The sequence below is a fragment of the Eschscholzia californica genome, unplaced genomic scaffold (assembly GCF_041429995.1).
Source record: "Eschscholzia californica isolate CP2 unplaced genomic scaffold, dmEscCali1.0.p SCAF_5, whole genome shotgun sequence".
Taxonomy (NCBI): Eukaryota; Viridiplantae; Streptophyta; class Magnoliopsida; order Ranunculales; family Papaveraceae; genus Eschscholzia; species Eschscholzia californica.
In genome coordinates, this window is record NW_028238472.1 from 3,589,124 (window position 1) to 3,610,632 (window position 21,509).

Sequence of the window (21,509 nt, forward strand, 5' to 3'; positions counted from 1 at the left end):
TTCTCCCTCTATCTTCCGATTCTTCCCTCTTTATTTTGCTCAAAACCAGCTCTCCGATTCTCACAGTTTCTGTCTCACAGAGGCCTAATACGGTTAGGGTTTCGTTTTCTCCCTTTTACTCATTCAATCTTATTTATACCAGAAAATCGCACTATTAGATCTATTTTTCTGTTAGGGTTTCACATTTCAATACTTTGTGGATTCAAGGTAATGACAAATTGATATTGATCATGAAATCAATTCTGGATTCATTTTTGTAGGAGAGATGAGTTAGAGATCTGTTCTTGAATTTATCGAAAGGAAAAACAAAAATGGGTTTGAAATATTTAGGGCAAGAAATTGTGATTGTTAGAAGTTATCATAAGAAGAAGAATTCCAAGAGAAAACTGATGGTTCTAAGATTGCCAAATTGCTTTGGTATGAGAATCGTTTGAAAAAAAGGTATGATTCTTGTACATTTTGTTTTTCTGGTTAATTTTGATTGATATAGTTAGGAATATGAACCAATTAGTATTTGATGTTTCTATGTGATGGATTCACATTTGATGATCATCAAGAATGAGTATTCGGTGTAAATTGTAAATGTTGTTTTTGGGTATTTTATCTACTTAAACACACAAACACATACAAATTCTCATGTCATGTGCATCTAATATTGGGGAATTCATGTTTCACTGATTTCATTCATAAATATTTTGTTGGTCATAATCCTCAATGACATAAAGCTGTCCAAGTCGTATGTCTGAGAATCTCAAAGGGGGTATTTTTTCTTTGCAATTTATAAGTGTTTTGTCACTTATAAAGTGCTAAATATCTAACGCTTATAAAGCGCGAAATATCAACTTTAGTTCATAGTTGTCGCAACCAAAATTAGAGGCGATCCCAATCTCTTTCGCTCTTTAGAAAAGTTGTAGGTGACAAACATTGAAAGAAGTGGGTGTTGAAATCCAGGTTTGCCTTTCTGATTCATTCTTTTTGTATTCTTTCTGCCTTATGTTTTTCTTTAAATGCTAAGATTAATTCCTTTTCATTAACGTAGAAGATTGGGAGGAAGATAATGAGCAGTATACACACACGCCTTAGGACGGAGATGCTTTGTGGATCTCGAAAATGACCATTTTTGGAACACACATTTAGTGTTTTAGACACAACTTCCAATTTCAACTCCAAATCCCACCTTGAAAGATCCCAAACATCATCAGAAATAGGAAAAACAAGTAGCAAAGTATTGTTAACTTTTTGGAATGCCTTATTCCCTATATTGGAGGGTCCAAAATTGCTAGAGAAGTTCTTTAAAAAAAGTGAAGAAGAAATTGAACATGCTTGATTATATTATATTAATGTATGTCTTGAGATCATAAATGCAATGACAACCAAAAGATCAAGATGTTATGTAACTTCGTTGATCAAGTATTAGTATTGCAAATGGGCATGCTAGTGGTGGCAGTTAATGCTTATGCAACTATGCTTTATTTATTACTCTTCATGACGTACAATTTTCATTCATTTTTTCATTATATGATGATAAAATAGAACTTAAATATGATTGTTTTGTAAGTGGTTTAAATCATCATTTCGTGTTGCTAAGGAGGGGAAGTCTTCTGATTGTGAAGACTTCTCTCCTTTGATTCTTTATGGTTTTCATAAAGCTTGTAGGTTGGGTACATATTAGTGTTTTTCATGATGAGAGTTTTAAATGAATTTCCAATTTTGAACATCCCGGTTTTTTATGAAGATCTTCAATTTATATGTGAGAAGAGACACTTACAATGGAGTCACATAGCCAGAATTATTGTTTGAGGGGGGACGAAAAAGCTTTAAGTTACAAAACTAAAATTATTAACCAAGGGAGATTTTATAGGCAATGCCTTCTATTGTTAAAGACAATTTATCTTGCAAGCTTGACTTGGTCAATTCATTATGACCAATTTTGGTTAAAGGCAATGGTACCTTTGAGGGTTAATTTCACCCAACATGCAAAATGTCGCCGTGCGTCCGACAAATTCCAATCGACGACCTGAAGAAAAAGAAAGATCTTCTTCTTCTTCTTCCGTCTCATCTCTCTTTATTGGCCGAAGAAAAAGATGAAGAAGGAAAGGAGAAGACGAAGAAGGAAGAAGAGAGAGAGGAAAAAATCAGCCGCCGACCAGCGGCCGACGATGACCTAACGACAATTGAGGTCGTTAGGTTAAAGTGTTAAACAATTGTTGAGGCATTGCCTCTTGACATACATTCCCTTTAACCAAACTAAGAATTTCCTTCAGCGAGGTTGGCTTTAACAACTTTGGGCATTGCTTATAAAATCTCCCATTAACCAAATATATAAAAAATAACAAAAGTTTATTCAACCTGATGTTACTCCTGACCGAGTTAACGCGAGACGTGCCACAACCACATTAGAAAGAAAGTGTGAGATGTGAATTGTTGGAAGCTAGAAAGAAATTTCACAATATTTCATGGAAGTCCTTCTGGTTATTTTGAAATTGTTCCGCAAGCCCTCTCAATTAGCATCGAATTGCTTCGCCACATCTATAACCTTTTACCAATTTGGTCTGACCATTAATGATCAAAGGTCCAAATTAAAACAAATATAAGGCGGTGGAGCAATTCATTATAAGTCGCGAGGGGTGGCGGAACAATTTTAAAATAATCGATAGGATTACTTATGATGAGATATTGCAAATATTCTATTAAGCTTCTAACAACACATGCCCCAACTTTCAACATCTGATGTGATTGTGTCATGTGGGATCTTGAGATCCGGTCTGAAGTAACGTCAAGGGGAACAAATATTTTGATTAAGAATATTGTCAAACTATAAGGATAAAAACACAGACCACATGGAGATAAAACTTTCGATTAGCACACTAACGTTAGGCGTTTGATTTAAGTCTGAGGGCGTTATTTGGTCTTGGGCTTGTACGGTTGGGGTTACATAGGGTTGGGCTGTTGATTTGTTAGTGGGTGTGCGTGTGAGGTTGGGGGCCAATAAACCTTTGGCCCGCTAAGACTCAACAGTAATAAGCTGAGTAGGTCAGGGGGCCATGACCACCCCTGGCCTACGCACATCTCCATCCATGGATGGAGTAAGGTGTCGGCGGGAATTGGTTCCTAACATTGTTGTTCACTTCCTTCTATCAGTTGAGATTTCTCTTGCTTAGACTAGCTTTGTCTCCTACTCAGACTTGGACTGACTTTGCGCGAAGGCCAGAGCCACCTTGCAGTAGGAAGGTGTTTGTTTCCGGGTCCTTTCATCATTAAGTTTGTTATTTTCCAAGCAATTAATGAGTTTATTCATGTGAAATCCCTTACACGTGAATATCATTGCTTAATTGCGCACCACAAAGAACTTTGTATTGCAGTTAGAGATCCACATAATAACGCTAGTTGTTAGGCACAGCAATGTGTATGAGAGAGTTTTTCAGTTCAAGAAAATTGATAAAAAGTCTGACAAGAAAAAACAGTCTGAAGCATTTATACCCAAACGTGTGCATTTCTTTATAGAAAGAAATGCTCGTTTATGATTTGGTAATGTTGTAATTTTGTGCAGCTATTGTAGATATAAATCTTCGTACATGCAACTCATATGGTCATACATGTTTGCCCTTAATTTGTGCCTGTAACCACCTCATGGAAATGCTATAAAATTTTAGTAGTCTCTTGAGTATGCTCCAAATCTCATTGTAACAGTTAGTAGTTACACATCTTCGAGTAACTCGATCGCGATCTTTTAGACTTCTTCCACATTTGATCATTTTCATGTTTTAGGTATTTGTTATTTCTCATTCTTCCTTTCTTTTGCAGTTAATGGGGCCAAAACTTCGTCCCTCTGCCAGAAAGAGGCAACATTCTCCTCGCAGAGTGCTGGTTCAGGAAAGGGAATAAAGAGCCTCAAGGCTGTTGGAAGGGGCCGTTCTCGAGCCCGTAAACGCCTTTGTGTTACTACAGATGGCGATTCTGACGACTCTCTTCTCTTGGATGAGCTGGCACCAGCTATTCCTTGGGCACGGGATGGAAACGTGAGTAGCCCACCATTGCATGGAATAACAGCACGGGGGCTTAGTGTTGCTACCTCTGGTTGGACTCATCAGAGTGATGCTTTTGCTTCCTCGACTTCAGAGGTTCAGATTGCTGGATCAATTTCAAAAGGTGGTGAACATATTCAACCTTTACAAGTTGATGAAAGTACAAGCTTTGATGACATCGGTGGACTTTAAGAATACATTACGGCTTTGAAGAAATTGTTTTCTTCCCCTTACTATATCCAAATTTCTTTGAGACATACCATATTACTTCTCCAAGAGGTGTCTCGTTGTGTGGTCCTCCTGGTACTGGAAAGACCCTAATTGCACGAGCACTAGCTTCTGCTGCATCGAAGGCTGGTCAGAAAGTGACTTTTTACATGCGCAATGGAGCTGATATACTTAGCCCATGGGTCGGTGAGGCTGAGAGACAACTAAAACTACTGTTTGAAGAAGCTAAGAGGAATCAGCCTTCCATCATTTTCTTTGATGAGATAAACGGCTTAGCTCCTGTTAGATCAAGCAGGCACGAGCAGGTTCACAATTCCATTGTTTCAACTTTACTTGGTTTAATGGATGGTCTCAGCTCGAGAAGGCAAGTGGTTCTAATTGGAGCTACCAATAGGGTTGATGACATAGATGGAACGCTTCGTCGTCCGGGTCGGTTTGATAAAGAATTCAATTTTCCTTTGCCTGATCTTGAGGCACGTGCTGAAATATTAGACATTCATACGCGAAAATGGGGTCAACCGCCTCCAAAGGAGCTAAGAATGGAACTTGCAGCTAGTTGTGTGGGTTATTGTGGGGCTGACTTAAAAGCCCTTTGCACAGAAGCTGCTATACAAGCTCTCCGTGAAAAATATCCCCAGGTCTACACTGTACTATATCGTGCATATCTCCATCTTTTAACTTTTATGGTTTTATCTTTTATGTGGTCACCGTCAGTGTTTTTGCTAAATTTCTCAAGTTACACTTCCAGTTTGCAGTTATCAATTGAAAAAACCAACATTAGAGGATAGATCGATGTTCTTTGATCGTTTAATTGGAGCTGTTTTCTCTATCCTGTCAAGCAAATCTCAAGAGCCAAAATTAAATTTTGAACTCCCCAAGGCACCAAAAACCAGAAGTGCTCCGAAGGCCTCGGAGCTAAGAGCTCAGGCAGAAGCTGAGAAGCATGCTCTTCGACGACTGCGAATGTGTCTTCGAGATGTTTGCAATAGGTCAGGCAAATTTCTTCATTATCTCCCTCTCTAAATTTCTTCAGTATCTGCCTCTCTTGGTATGCTTAAAATTTTGGTTATTATTCACGACCAATGTGTTGTTTAAGTTAGATTGCTGCATATATTCTCTCTTGTTTTTTACCAAATTTGTGTAGAATAATTACGATTGATTGTATAATAGCACCTAAATTGATATTATCAACTTTGACCGTCAATATTCATTGAAGTTCGTGACGTACTAAACAGACCCTTGATATGGTTTTGTTGTTTCACCTTTCCTCTGGTAACCATGATTGGCCAGTAAATAATAGTAATATCCTTTTTTTTTAACCTAATGATTTTCCTCGGTAATAAAAACCATAGCTTTTGCTGCAAATTTTGAACAATGCAGCAAAAAATAGTTATCCTACCGTACGAGTAGCTGAGCGGCGCAGGGACCACCTGGCAGCCGATTTAGAGGGATCTTGCGAGACCCTACTAGGGCATATTTTGGCAGGCTTGTGGTATTTAGGAAATTCGAAATTAATTTGGGATTATCTTGTTAGTTGTTACATTTATTTGTTATTTAGGATAAATTAGGACTCTTAAGATAGATTCTCGAGCTGCCCAATAGGACTAATCATAAAGGCCCCAAACCAGACGTATTCCATGTATCTTAGATTCTTAGTTACCTATCAATCAATGAATGCTTAACTTGTTATTGTTGTCTCTTTATCTTTAGCGTATAATGTTTCTTTCTGTATGTCACTTAGGCACACTTACGCCTTCGAAAGGGCTTGATGTGTCTGAATGAATGTTGTTAAAGCCTTAACATGAGATGTATGACAGTAATTCACTTCTTATAATTTCTTTTGGACGAGAGACCCAATTTGATGGGGTAGTCAGGTTTCATATTATGCGATGATCGATGCTTTTGTCGAGTCGCATAAGATCGTCACAGAAAAGCGTGAACTAGAGTTTAGATCGGGTGCCATGTCCCTCATTGAAGTGCACACTTTAGGTTTCCAAATCTTTACGTTTAGGCTCATAGCATAAAGTTATACTCGTTGGCATCCGTATCATACTATTATGTGTTGTTTTCCAGAGAGGAAACCAAGGTTCAATCCTTTGGTCCTCTTTAAAAACCATGCTGATCATCTGCAAAAGGAAAAAATGATGTAAGAAGTAAAGTTATCGTTCTGTTGATTTTTCACATCGTTATCTTACTGTTGGACGAATCAGTTACAAGATTAAGATATTCAATTAGTCTACCTCTTTTTATCTTTTTTTTTTTTTTTGATGAAGAGGTAAAGAGGTATCTTCTTTACCTCTTTTTATCTGGTGCAGTATTTTTGATGATAAACGATTCGCTGCATTTCACTGTCCCGTAATGGATGAGGATGCGCCAGAGTATCATGAAATTATTTTGAATCCCATGGACATATCTACTCTACTGAAGCATGTGGATTGTGAAAAGGTTACTACATGAACATCATTTTTGCAACATGTTGACCTTATTTCATCAAATGCAAAGGTGTGATTCCTTCGTTCTCTGGTATTGCTTCAGTTGAATTATGTGTTTCTATCAATTATTTAATTCCAAAATTTCTGAACTTTATATCTCCTTAATGATTTTTTTTCATTTCGGTGTTGTCACTTTTTGTTATTCTTTATTGTGTATCTTCAAATATAAATTGACACACTTAATATGTTATGTATGATAAGATACAATATGTGTGCGTGCGTGTGTCTGAGAGAGAGAGAGAGAGAGAGAGAGAGAGAGAGAGAGAGAGAGAGAGAGAGAGAGAGAGAGAGAGAGAGAGAGAGACTTATTGCTTTTTTTTTTAATACAATTAATCCCGTATACCTCGTCAGTAGGCTATTTTAGGGTCCGGAACATTTTGGAATATTTCTGCCAGGTAATCAATACTCTCTATGATGCTTATAGAATAGATATACGTATACCTACCCTCAGCAGTTTTATATCTACTAATTTAAAGTCCTAACTAATTGTATTTAACAACTCAACTAATTTGGGTCATAGATTTTGACGAAGAAATTAATTTTTTTTAAAGTATGGAGATTCCAGTAGGCCAATTTGGAGTGTCGGATCGCGAACCCACCCAAAAAGGGTAGGGAGAATCCGATACACGATACGCAGGGGAAGGTAGAGTATCTGGTAACTCTGGTTAGATGTTATGGTTATATTAACTAAAAGTTGAATCTACTGCAGACTTATAACGGTGAAGGATCAAGAATCGCTAACAGAGGTTACGAGCTCCAAGATACAGTATGTACTCTCTACTCTGTTTTAGATCTACTATAAAAATTTTGTGGCAGCATTTATATTAACTTGTTGGAAACAAAATCATTCGTCAGATTTATGGAATGGTTTCAGCGATCGACCCAGCCTTGGTCCAGTCTTGTGAGAAGATTGCAGCTCAACAGCGGACAGTTTGTGTATCAAACGTCCTTGGGGGTTTTCTTTTCCCTCCAGTTCCCGTTCGACGGAGAAGTGTTAGTCTTCGCAAAGTCCAACCAGAAGTTAATCAAAGCTATGAAGCTTTAAGACAACCAAAGAAGAAGAATAATGAACAAGCAGGTATTTAGATATTTTGTTTCGATATCATTCTTCTAGTCATGTTAAATTCAATCCAATGAATGACCGAAAGATACGAATAAACTATTACATTGTTTATCTTTTCTATTTGCAATATGCTCGGAAATAATGTATTGTTTATAATCTCTCTCTCTCTCTCTCTTTAGGTGGTAGTGGCATTCAGACACAATCTCTAAGGCATACTGTAGAATCGATATCATCATATGAAGAACAATCATATGAGACAAGCGGTCTTAGCACCAGAACCATGGGATTGGAAGCAGACAAGGAAAAAGACAATGTCACTGGCATTTCCACCGTCGAGGGTGAGCAGATGGAAGAAATTCAAGGAAACAAGAACCAAGCAAACGGGATTCTTGTTAGAAATCAAATCCAAGTCGATTCCATTAAGCTGAAGTTAGTGAAGCGAACAGAAGGTTATGGTGTTCCTCAGCTTGATAGGATCTCTACTCGTGTTCTAAAAGTTGTGCTTGAAACGAAAAAGGAAGCGAAAGATAACAGTAAAGTTTCAGCCTTAGAATTTCTGTCGAGCCTCGTCGAGGATAAAATGAAGTTCTAATAAGGTAAAAACAGAACAGGTAGTGAATCTAGAGTTGAATATGACATTCTCCATAGTTTTTGGATTTAGTCTTTTTTGATCGATGAAGCTTATGAAACCAGATTATGAAAATTTAGACTTGATATTTTAGTTTCATGGATTTTCATTGGAACTCTTAGCAAAACTAAATTGTGACAACTAAGTCTCTACCAGAGAAGTGTTCTTTGCACGACGACTCAACATGGCCCATGTAACACGCCATGGCCCTCCCAGTGTCGAAAGAGGGGCTGTGGCAGTACACGATGTCCAGGCAAAGTGCGGACGACCTTCTGTTGATAAGCCTTGGTGTGTCCCTAGGCCATTAAACGGGTTTTGCTGAGCCGAAAACGACCATGCATGAACTGTTCCAATGTATAACTAGAGTCTGGAGTTGTCTTGTAAATATAGCCGTAACCTCATATCAAACAAAAATAACTTTAAGCATGTGAAAATAATAATACGAAGATAATGATAATGGTAAAACCAAACTAATGATAACTCTTGCACTGAAATATTAAGAATCAAAAGTGTTTTTATTTATGTGGTGAACAATTATATATAGAGAATTACAATGGAGAAGTTTACATAAGAGAGGGAATTAAAATAAGGAACTATAATTACATGTATGGAAACAACTTAAATCTAATTACAAATAGTAAGGAAGTAAAATCTTTTCTTCATTCTTCTTTCTATGTTGAGATAGTTGATTGGATTTGAGAGGCAATATTGCCAATCGCCTAATTACGTCATTACCCCCCCGCAAGTTGGAGCGGAGGAAGAAAGCTGAGTCAAGCCTAACTTGGGAAGTAACTTGTGAAACTGGTCAGAACCCAAAGGCTTTGTAAAAATATCAGCCACCTGATCGGTGGTGCGAACATGAGAGATCTGAATAAGACCACTTTCAAGCTTCTCACGAACAAAGTGGCAATCGAGTTCGATATGCTTCGTGCGTTCGTGAAAAACTGGATTGGCAGCTATATGCATAGCCGCCTTATTGTCACAGAAGACCTGAAAGGGTTCTGGAATTGAAATCCGAAGGTCCTGGAAAAGGTATTTCAACCATTGGAGCTCGGCGGTAAGGAAAGCAAGGGCACGATATTCTGCCTCAGCGGATGATCGGGAGACTGTCGGTTGTTTCTTAGACTTCCAAGACAACGGACTCGCACCAAGCATTGTGAAGTAGCCGGTGGTGGAACGGCGTGTAATGGGGCAGCTGGCCCAATCAGAGTCAGTAAAACCCGAAAGTGTCAGAGAGCTAGAGGATGAAAGGAGGATCCCATGATCGAGGGTCCCCTTTAAATATCTTAGCACTCGAGTCGCTGCATCCATATGTGTTGAACGGGGATGCTGCATAAATTGACTTAGATAATTCACTGAAAAGACGATATCAGGCCTCGTTACAGTGACATAGAGAAGTCGACCAATTAGACGTCGGAAAGAAGTGGGATCGTCTAACGGTGTGCCATCTGTAGGTAACAATTTCAAATGTTGTTCCATAGGAAATAAACTCGGTTTTGCACCGAGAAGTCCAGAATCACGGATAATATCTAAAGTGTATTTCCGTTGACAGAGGAAAATACCCTTAGGGGACCTAGATACTTCTAGGCCTAAAAAATATTGAAGTCGTCCGAGATTTTTAAGAGAAAATCGTTGCTCGAGACGGTGTCGAAGGGAGTCAATTTCCTTGTTGTCATTGCCTGTAATGATGATATCATCTACATAGACAAGAATATAGATAGTAGTCGGACCATTAAAATAACTAAAAAGAGAATGGTCTGACGAAGATTGAGAAAAACCTTCGGCTTTTAAACCAGAGGAAAATTTGGCAAACCATTGCCTAGAAGCTTGTTTCAAACCATATAATGATTTGTTCAAGCGACAAACTCTAGTGTCACCTTTGTTGCTAAAACCTGGAGGAATGGTCATATAGACTTCTTCTTCCAAGTCTCCTTGGAGGAAAGCATTATTGACATCTAACTGATGCAAAGACCATCCTTGGATAGACGCAAGGGATAAGAGGACACGAACAGTTACCAATTTGGCAACTGGAGCAAAAGTATCATGATAGTCCACACCTTCAACCTGGGTATACCCTTTGGCGACGAGGCGTGCCTTATAACGTTCGATGGATCCATCCGAACGATATTTAATTTTGTAAACCCACTTACAACCAATGGGTTTCTTGCCAGGTGGCAAGGAAGTCAGAGACCAAGTATTATTAGTCTCGAGGGCTGAAATCTCTTTAGTCATCGCCTCACGCCATTCTGGAGAAGCAGAGGCGATTTTGTAAGATTTGGGTTCTTCCGTGGTGATGACGGAAGTGAGAAAAGCCTTATGAGAAGGACTAAAACGGTCGAAACTTATATAGTCGACCAGTGGATAAGGAGTTTGCGAAGATGTCGTTTCTGAACTAGAAAGAATATAGTCAGCCAAATAAGCAGGAGGATTCCTAACACGAATAGGTCGTGTAGGATTACCAGATTCCTCGACAGGAGAGTCAAGTGGTGAAGTGTCACTAGTGGTAGAAGGCCGGGGAGAAGCGGAAGCAGAAAAGTCTGGAGAAGATGCATTATCCGAAGAAGCTATGGGCACCTCTACAGGAGATGGTGAAGATAAATCCTCGCTGGAATCAGAGGGAGTCAGAGGCCCAACCGAAATAGATGGCGTTGACTCAATAAAAGGTAAACGAGGAGAATCAACCGAAGGCGAGGGAGAAGACTCGACCATCGGTGGAGGTGAAAAAATATTGTGTCGCGACGGAGACTGAAAAATGTCGGGAGAAGGCACATGGTCATCCAAAATATTCAAAGGAGTAAAAAAGTGTGAGTCAGATGGAACATCAGTAACCGACTCAAAAGGAAATTTGTTTTCAAAAAAGGTTACGTTTCGAGAGTCATAGAGAGTTTTAGTCTCTAGGTCATAAATGGTGTAACCCTTCCTTCCATAAGGGTACCCAATAAAGATTCCTGGTTTAGCTCGCATGTCAAATTTATTAGTAGCTTTGACATTATGGGCAAAGCACAGACACCCGAAAACACGAAGGGTCGAGTAATCTGGTGGAGTATCATATAAGACTTCATAGGGTGACTTAAGTGATAAAATTGGAGTTGGCATCTGATTAATTAAGTAAGTTGCCGTTTTTAGACACTCACCCCAAAAATTAAGGGGAAGATTAGCTTGAAATCGCAGAGCACGAGCGACATCCAACAAGTGTCTATGTTTGCGTTCAACGACCCCATTTTGTTGTGGAGTATGAACGCAACTGCGTTGGTGGATAATACCATTCGACTGAAACCAAGACTATAAGTCATTAGTGAGAAATTCAGTTCCATTATCGGAACGAAAAGTCTGAATAGGGCAGGTAGAGGTGGTTGCCGAATCAGAAGAAATGGACTTAATAGTCTTTTGATATTGTTTAATTGTGAAATTGAAGAAATATTCTAAGTATTTCTTAGTCTCAGATTTGGACTGCATAAGAAATGTCCAAGTATATCTGGAATAGTCATCAACTAACGTGAGAAAGTATCGCTTATTTGTGAGCGAAGGAACAGGGAAAGGTCCCCAGATGTCAGCATGAACTAATTGGAAAGGAAAAGTACTAACTGTTGTACTTTTATGAAAAGGCAATTTAGATTGCTTAGCCATAGGGCAAATTGTACAATCATGCGTGGAGTCGAAGCGAATAAAATCAAATCGTTGAGATAAGTGTTTAAGGCGATTCAAACTTGGATGTCCTAGTCGGCGGTGCCAAATGTCAAGCGACTTATGTAAAGTAAGTGCTTTAGAGTAACGACGTAAAATATAGAGGTCGCCAACCTCATCAGCCTGCCCAATCAGGCGGGTTGTCAAAACTTCCGTAAAGACACAGTGCGAAGGTGAGAAAGTCGCAAGACAATTTAAAGATTTACATAATTGTCGTACAGAAATCAAATTAAACTTGAAACTAGGAATATGGTAAACATTTTCGATATGTAAAGAGTCAGAAAAAATTACTTTACCGATATGTGTAACGGGAAGGGTACTCCCATCAGGAATTTGAACGTAAAGTGATGGAGGAGCAAGTTCGTACGAACTAAAACACTGTAATGAAAAGCAGACGTGGTTTGAAGCTCCACTATCGATAATCCACGAAGTAGGGTGAATGGAAAGAATAGTTCCCGAGAAAAGTGTCGTAGCCGTAGGGCTAGGGTCACCAGTATCTATACCGGGAAAAAGAATCGATCTCAATGAAGGAGAAGGAATATAAATCATGGGTCGACAAAAATTAGTAGAAAAACTCGAGAGAATAAATTTTAAGAGTTTTCTAAAGAAAAAGTAATTATGGGAAATAGGTTGAATAAGTGATAACTCAAGTGTCATTGTCGGTTGAGTCGACAAGTAAGGCATTGTCGAAGAAATGTCAAATATTGACGGAAGGAGCGACAACAAAAATAATATTGTTGTGTTTAAAATTGACAAGAAAATCATTGTCAAAATGCTAAAATATTTGCTAAGAAATAACAACCAAAATGATGGTGATTCGTCAGACATGATTAAAAGTCGTTTGAGAAAAATAAGATAATCACAGATTTAGAAGTCCGGAAATAGGTCAAACAGTGAACATATATAAAAATATAGAAACTGATGAAAGCGACAGTTGTGTTAAAAAACAGAAACTGTGACAAATAAAGTATTGCAACAGTGTTATTCGGGACAGAAAATTCTTAATAGTACCGTCACAAATATGGAAGAGATGTTTTGATCAATTTATGATCGAAAAACAAAGTCTGCAAACGGATGATATGGCCGTGAGAAGGTGGTTGCTTTTGTCAATATGTGTCTTAAACAAGGCAGTAAATGATTTTAATCAAAACATTAAGTAGTTTTAATAATCAAACAGTAAAACATTAATTAGTTTTAAAATCAAAACAGTAAGTGGAACACTATGGTTTTAAAATCAAAACATTAAGTGGGACACTATGATTTTAAAATCAAAACAGTAAGTAGTCAAAACACCATGGTTTTAATCAAAACATGAAGTGGTTTTAATCAAACTGTAAGTGGTTTAAATAGAAGATGATTAGGTTTCCTAGATAGTCTAGTGAGAGAAGGTTTTGTGAAGGAAATCTAATTAATAAGAGAGTAAACAACAGAAGCAAAACGGTCTATGGGTGTTGAAACAGTAGTCAGCTTCGTGGTTGCAATGAATCGGTGATTGTAAAAGCAACGATTCTTGCGTAGATGTGGCCGACTGAAATGAGCAAACCCTAGAGGTTGTGCGAAATCGTTTCTTCTCTTGGGAAGAACAAAGTGAGTCGGACCTTATTGGTCGGATTATGCTAAGTGATTCAGGTTTGGTCTGAATGAAAAAAAAATCGAAATCTTAGACAAAGATTTGGTAATAGTGTCAAAAAAAATATTGTTAGGAAAAGACTGACCTTTGAGTGCAGATAAGAAGCTTAGAGATGTCGAAAAGAATTCCCAAATAAGATCGAAACAACGAAATCCTTATGCTCGTGATACCATGTGAAAATAATAATACGAAGATAATGATAATGGTAAAACCAAACTAATGATAACTCTTGCACTGAAATATTAAGAATCAAAAGTGTTTTTATTTATGTGGTGAACAATTATATATAGAGAATTACAATGGAGAAGTTTACATAAGAGAGAGAATTAAAATAAGGAACTATAATTACATGTATGGAAACAACTTAAATCTAATTACAAATAGTAAGGAAGTAAAATCTTTTCTTCATTCTTCTTTCTATGTTGAGATAGTTGATTGGATTTGAGAGGCAATATTGCCAATCGCCTAATTACGTCATTAAAGCATGAGCAAGAACACAGCTAATCATGAAAAAACATATAAAACCTAGAAGGAACATAGATCAAGTGTTTCACATGACTTGGGTCTTACCTTTATTTCGATTTTGAAGACAAAGTAACTAATTTGAGAGAGATGATGATGATGAAGATGATGGTATTTTGGAGGTGGAATGAAGCTTCAAAAATAGTTAGGAAGATTTGTGAAGATAGGAGATGGTTTTTTTCAGTTTTGATAGGAGAGAGAAAAAGAAAATCTGATTTGTTTGGATAGGTAAGACAATATGGAAGTAAAAGTAAGGGGTATTTAGGGATATTCCCCACTTTTTGGACCCTTAGCTCAAAATCATATATATAAAGGGGTCAAATTTAGCTTTGTTGCCTCGACATACGATATTATGCATTGAGATCATCTTTTAGATTAGATATGGGTTTTGAAATAGGTTTTTGGAGTTTTAAACCCTCCTCTTGAATGTTAAAGGCATACTTGGATGTTAGATCATCTTTTGGATTAGATATGGATTATTTTTATGGCTTTTGCGTGTTTGAAAGAGTAGTCTATCAATGTTATGCATTCTAAACAATGAAAATATTGAAAAAAGGTAACGCATTGGTGAAGGTACAAAACCATTGGTAGTGACAGTTTACAACCAGGCATCAATACTGGGTCTGTTAAGAATTAATAAATAGTTAAAGAAGGTAATAAATAGTTAAAGAAGGTACTTATTGCTACTTAGCTTATGTTGATTAAGATTACAATAAGTAGTTAAAGAAGGTAATAAATAGTACTCCATACAATTACATCTAAAATTTCAAAAAATTAAAAGATGTTGTCTCGGTCTTGTCTCCGCAGAGACACCCGAGATTCTCGACCAAACCCTAACTCGGTGTCTCGGCTAAGTCTCGTCTCGAGAGAGAGCTGAGATCAAGACGAGACCCGAGATCTTGGGCCATCGAGACCAGCTACATAGCTTTCAAAGGAGGAGTATCTCCTTTCTCATTCACCTTCCTCAAAAGCTCTTCATCAACTACTAGCTCCAGCTCACGACACCAATCAATCATGTCACTATACACAGAAGGCCCTGTCACAACCCCATACTTCTCAAGTTTTAAAAATATAATCAAGGCCTTGTCTAAAAAAATCTTGTTCCCGTAAGCTGCAGGCATGCTTGAAGTGCACCTATCATCTGGTCCATAACCCATTCCTATCATATTATCGATGGTGCGTCTTGCTTGTTCTGGATCACCAGCAGCTTGTCCTTGGGCATCGACAAGTAACGTGCAAGACTCCAAATCGGGTTGCATATGTGCAAAAAACCGCACCTTGGTAATGATCCTTTGGGTTGCATTTAATAAAGTCATGATCATATATTTGTTGGTTCTATAATCAGGTGGAAAACCTCGAGTCATGATCTCGTCAAATGCTGCCTTGGCACATTCCACATTATTTGTCTTGCTGTACATTTGAAGCAAAATAGTGGATGTGAGGATGTCCGGTTGGATACCACCCTTATCAGTCATCTTCCTAAGAATTCTGTCGGCATCATCTAATCGATTATCCTTGGTATGAGCGTGCATAAGCTTCAAGTAGTCACGACTGTTTGCTTGGAAAGAATCCTCGTCCAAGACATGCTCAGCCATCTGCAGCACAAGGCAGAAGAAGATATATATATATACGTTCTATCTTATATAAGTTTACACACATGCTATATGAATAAGGAGGATTTTAAGTTAGCAATTGAGTATTTTCGCATAATATTACAGCAATATATAGCATATCAATGAAAACTATATATGGGTTAAAAATGAGAAACAAAAAAGTGGGATAAGCAGCAACTGACCTTGAAATATAAACCCAAATTTCTTTGTTTGATGTTATCAAGCAAAATGAGCCAATCAATCCTATTGGGTTGAAGAATCTCAGTCCACTCAGCCAAAAGTGAAGATAGTAAATCCTCCCCCTGATCAGTAGTCTTCAATGACAAGATTTTTTCATGAACCATCTTGCATTTTCCAGTTATCTCCTTGGGGGGTTCTCCAGGGGTACTAATGAGCTTATCCGCTTCATGAATTCGATCAATAATTTCAACAAACTTTGGTTCTGATAAATCAAGACCATAAATATTATACTTAACCACCTCAGGTTTCTTCTTCTCTTCCACATTATTATTATTCTCAACTGTCTCTCCAGCTGCTTTTGTGGCTTCTTCTTCTTCTTCATATTCAAATTCAAATTGTGGTATTCCACGTATTTTCCATTTGAATATCATCTCTCTCAAAGTACCTCCTCTTAAACCACCAACATATCTAGTTAAAATAGGAGGAGTCTCTTGACTCTTTTCAAAATTTCGCTTATCAAGTATCATAATTCGAAATACTGAATTACATACTCCCCAAACTGTTTCCCACAAACCTTGATTAAAATTTCGAGATGGGACAAAAGTTGAATCAAGCATTTCAGCAAGTCCACCTTTTTCCAACTCTGATATTATAATCAAAAGCATAGCATTAATGGTTTCTTTATCAATACCTGGGTATGCAATAAAAAGCTCACCTTTCATGATCGAAGCGAATATGATTAAGAAGTCAGTCATAGGACCACCATCTTCATCCCAACATTCTAAACCTGAATCATTGAATTTGATGATGGGTTGAGCACCAATCAAACTATTAAAGAGCTCTACATAGTAAGAAGGATTTGAAGGGGAGGAGAAGGGTTTAAAGGTAACATCTTTATTATATTCTGAGGAGATGGAGTTACCAGAGCTGGTGTTTTTAAACAAAGGGGCGGATGATGCATGGTTTCTACTGTGAGAAGGAAACAGATTTGGGGATTTTTTTATGTTTTTAAACAAAGGGGAGGAGAAAGATTTAAAGGTAACATCTTTATATGCTGAGGAGTTATCAGAGGTGTTTGTAATGGCGGATGATGCATGATTTCCACTGTGAAAAATACAACTAGAAGAAGAAATACAGGAGGAGGAGGATAATCTGAAATACCGTCTGGTTATGGAGATGAGCTTAGGTCTCATTGTTGTTAAACGAGGAAGACAATCAATCTAGAGAGAGAGAAAGTCAGAATCCAGATGGAGGAATATATATATATATATAGAGAGAGAGAGAGAGGAACGAACTGGTTCTTCAATGAGAATTAATAAAACCCTAGAGTTTTACATTTAGGGTCCGTTTGATACGTGAGAAAACGTTGGGGAAGAAAATCAACTTTTTCTTATAGGAAAGAAAATGACTTTCTTTTCTATATGAAATTCAAGTTCTAGCGTTTGGTTGGTTGTGGGAAAATTTGGAGTACTTTTAAAAAAAAATCATGAAACTTTAGTTTCTCTCATGCATCTCGGTCAACATTTCAGAAACTCTTCAACATCTTTGTTGCCCACTAGCAAGCATTGGTTTAAACAAACTCTTCAACATTGACCCTCGAGTTTACCAGCTCCAAAAACAATATGAATTTCATCAATTCACAATTCGCCTCAATATTTCGCACCAGCTACTAAAGCACCCATATCAATTCACAATTCGCCTCAATGTTTCTTACGTACATAACATTCTTAATCAATATCAAACATTGTCTAATAACAAATTTTATAGCAACTTAAAATATACAATAATTCGTAAATTTTAATAATTCATTCATTAATCTTTTATTTTATAAATTCAACAAAAAATATTTGAGTTTTTTTAATGAGTATAACCTTCCTAATTAGTATTTAAAGCGATTAAATAAGAAGTCCTAATGAGTATAACCTTCCTAATTAATCTCTAACAATGCTTCCTAGAGGTCAATAGACTATAATGATGATGTGACTAGAACTCCTGAGAACCCGACGTCTTCAAATCTTCAAGAATTTCTTCAAGAATTTCTTCAAAGGATAAACACTTTAACTAAACAAACATTTTTCCTTTCTTTTTCTATTTCTTTTTTCTTTCTTTCTTTCTTTTTTTTTTTTTTTTTTTTTTTTTTTTTTTTTCATAGTACTTTTCTGGTAATCAAACACAAATGCACAAAGAACTTTCTTGACATTATTCTTTCCTTGGGTATAATTCTCTTCATTTTGCTTCATGCCTTATTCTCAGGGTTCTAACAAATGGATTTCTATCTTCCTCTAGTTGACACTGTTTTCAAGTTTCCAGACTACAAGAGAAAGGTTTACTTCCTGATAACATCCCTAGTGGTTGTAAAATTCGAACTCAAGAGATCAACTGAGCTCTAATGAATGTTGCGAGGTTGAGTAGCTCTTCATTCTACTCAGAATTAGCTCAGAAGAGATCACTCAAAACAACAAGAAAGGCTCAGAATCTCACATAGGTTAAGTCTCCACTAATGATTGATTAAGTTCTCTCAGAAAAGTCAACTCTTCACCTATCTAACACTCACATGGCTAGTGCACAAACAACTTCAAGACTCGAAATTCGTGGAAAAACCTTTAGCAAACGGATAGTCTGACTAACTAGATCATTTTCAATCCAAAAATTTTAAAATTTTGAAAAATTTTGAACCCTTTTGAATTTTTGAAATAAGGACTTAGCAAAAAATTCATTCCCCTATCCCCAAACTTAAACCGAACATTGTCCTCAATGTTCTGAAGACTATGCAAAAAATAACAGGGTGAAGGGAGAGATATTACCCGATTCAGCGCCCTCTGCATGGGTTGCCTCCCAGAAAGCGCTAAGTTTAACGTCTTCAGCCAGACGAAACAGATGATTCGAAAAATGGAAAAAATTATACCTACTGGATTACAGAAGTGTAACTAACTGTAAACCAATTTTCGATACATCTGTGGGTCCACCCAAAACACAAAGTTTTCAATGAACGATAGTCTCACATTTTTGTGAATTGGTGATAGTGTAAGTGAGACTATCAAATAAGAAGGACAATCCCCAAACTTAGACGACATTAAGGTCGCTAAGTTTGGTACTGCACCAGAGAGATCACAGACCGGATAGAATGGATCTTCATATGGATGATCGACAAAGGGAGTGAGTGCTTCAAAATCTACAAATGGTTTTGAGGGACAAAATGCAAAGTAATCAGAGGACTATCAATGACACCCGGACTTAAACTAGGGTTCTCTAGAACAGGTACTTCGGGGTCCTTCAATGGAGAAACCCTACTATCAGACTTACAATCCCTAGAAGTCGAGTTAGATAGTCCTTCTATACTTTCTTTTATCATGTTATCATCGGTGTCCCTAAAGAATTCTAAATCTTCGCCTAAATCAGGCGAGTCAATCCTCTCATTTAGCAAATTGGTCAACCATGATTCATCATCCTCAGTTGAGTCAAACGACTTCAAATTATCTTCAACTCTAGTGAACTCTTCATTATGGTCTGAATGGATCTCAAGTTCGGTACAATGAGAGGATATCTCTATATTGGGCTCCATCGTTTCTGAGATTTTAGTCTCAATAACGATGTTGTCGGGAGAACTATATTCCTCTAAAATTGTATCCTCGTCATCATAGTACACAGGACACTGTGGACCGTACTCTACATTCTCATGGTGATCTTCTTCTATAAAACTAGTTGTTATTTCTTGTAGAGTTCTATAGGTATTGTCATTCTTTTCTTCTAAAGTCTGACAAAACTCGAAAGTACTCTTTTGAAGATCACTAACAGTTTCGGCCAACGAAGATGATCCTAAAGATGGAGAGTCAACCTTTTCACCGTTATCCCATTGAGGTTGAGACACGTGTGGAGCAGAAAACTCTGCACTAATCCTCCTTAGTGCACTCATAGACTCTTCATGAACCTTCTTTAACATACTCATTTCTTCGCCCAACGAAGATGATGCTAAAGATGGAGAGTCAACCTTTTCACCGTTATCCCATTGAGGTTGAGACACGTGTGGAGCATAAGACTCTCCATTAATCCTCCTTAGCGCACTCATAGACTCTTCATGAACCTTCTTTAACATACTCATTTCTTCGGCCAACGAAGCTGATGCTGGAGATGAAGGATCAATAGTTTCACCGTTATCCCATTGAGGTTGAGATACGTGTGAAGCATAAAATTCTTCGTTATAATGCATGTAAGAGTCATTAGTTTCAATGTTTTCCCATTGAGGTTGGGGCACATTTGGAGCGTAAGACTCTCTACTATAATGCATGTAAGATGATCTGTTAGTATATCTATAATATGGTTCATAACCTTCTTGAGGTTGATAATAATCCCTACGACCATCATTATGCACATTGTCTCTAGGATGACTACTACTATTCTGCCCATTTGCTAAGTACCACCATGGTAGATTTGAAGAACTCTCGTCCCTTCTGCCATTATGTTGGGACCACGATCTATCCATTTCTCATCAATTTTTTTTTTTTTTTTTTTTTTAAATCACGAAAACCGGGGAAGCACTACGAAGATCCTAGAAGGAAAACAACCACAATTAAGCTGACTCAACCAAGCAACCTAAACAAAATCTAGACGACTGACAGGTTGGTCAATTTCACTTAAAAGTCTAGACAGCTCCTATATTGTAACAAAGCCTGAACTATGATTGTTATGAGGGTTACTCCGTCAAAGTAATACGGTCAAACAATTCTTGGTGACAACCAACGATAAACGTTGTGATAGCCGTCCAACCTTCGGTAACGTTTCCTCTTCTCGAGGTGACCTTTTAAAGAATTGAGTGACACTTTCCTTTTAGGAATGCCCAAATAAAAATTAAGTCCCTGAATTGTTTCAAAGATCCTATGAGCTCGATACCTTAAGGCCGATGTCTAAACCAGATTTTAATTTAAGTGAGGTTTGGGATTCGCAACGTTGTTTCCTAAATGGGCAAGAGATCGGTGATGAAATCCGACTCCTATCTTGTAATGGGGTTTGTGCCCTTACTAAAGACGATTAAATTAAGCAGTTCGTCAAATCAATTAAGCACACAAAACACATACAAGGACCCACTTACAGGGGTTTCGTGGGTGGTCAGAGAAATTACCTCCCGTTCAAGACGGGCGATGACCTTTGATGACGACCCGGGCCACTTTTCCCTTAAGTGTCCGAACCCGAGTCTTCGTTTGATTTTCGGTTACAATTTACAAGCCCTCTAATTTAGGGTCAAAACTTTAATCCAAAAAAATAAAATTAAGAAAGTCTAAAGTCTCTCTCTCACCAAAAATAAAAAAAAATAAATGTAAATTTCTTCTTTTCGACTCCTCCTCCTTGTTTGCGCCTTCTCTTTCGCTCCTTAATTCCCTAAACACCAAAAATAGAGAAGCAAGTCAAAGTGGCCAAAAATAAAAACTTTCCAAGATTAGAACAAATTT

At 37.5% G+C, this 21,509-nt stretch overlaps 3 protein-coding genes across 3 annotated transcripts; 1 reads left to right on the forward strand and 2 right to left on the reverse strand.

The window, feature by feature from the left end:
• The first annotated feature begins 311 nt into the window (after positions 1–311).
• On the forward strand, positions 312–8,563 carry LOC147536340 (ATPase family AAA domain-containing protein At1g05910-like). Its single transcript, XM_086640282.1, is given in 9 exon segments — positions 312–417; positions 3,551–3,619; positions 3,805–4,233; positions 4,236–4,891; positions 5,009–5,242; positions 6,527–6,755; positions 7,455–7,511; positions 7,601–7,823; positions 7,988–8,563. Coding segments are annotated over 5 exon segments (1,293 nt in total). The 3' UTR covers positions 5,042–5,242; positions 6,527–6,755; positions 7,455–7,511; positions 7,601–7,823; positions 7,988–8,563.
• Positions 8,564–9,159: 596 nt separating this feature from the next.
• On the reverse strand, positions 9,160–11,532 carry LOC147536341 (uncharacterized). The gene is made up of 3 exons (XM_086640286.1): positions 10,590–11,532; positions 9,820–10,133; positions 9,160–9,561 (listed from the first exon to the last, which is right to left on the reverse strand). Exons 1-3 carry the CDS (start codon positions 11,530–11,532, stop codon positions 9,160–9,162), a joined length of 1,659 nt encoding a protein of 552 aa, XP_086496412.1.
• Positions 11,533–14,933: 3,401 nt separating this feature from the next.
• Positions 14,934–17,431, reverse strand: LOC147536342 (uncharacterized). The gene is made up of 2 exons (XM_086641570.1): positions 16,068–17,431; positions 14,934–15,867 (listed from the first exon to the last, which is right to left on the reverse strand). Exons 1-2 carry the CDS (start codon positions 17,256–17,258, stop codon positions 15,190–15,192), a joined length of 1,869 nt encoding a protein of 622 aa, XP_086497696.1. The 5' UTR covers positions 17,259–17,431; the 3' UTR covers positions 14,934–15,189.
• Between the last annotated feature and the right edge of the window lie 4,078 nt (positions 17,432–21,509).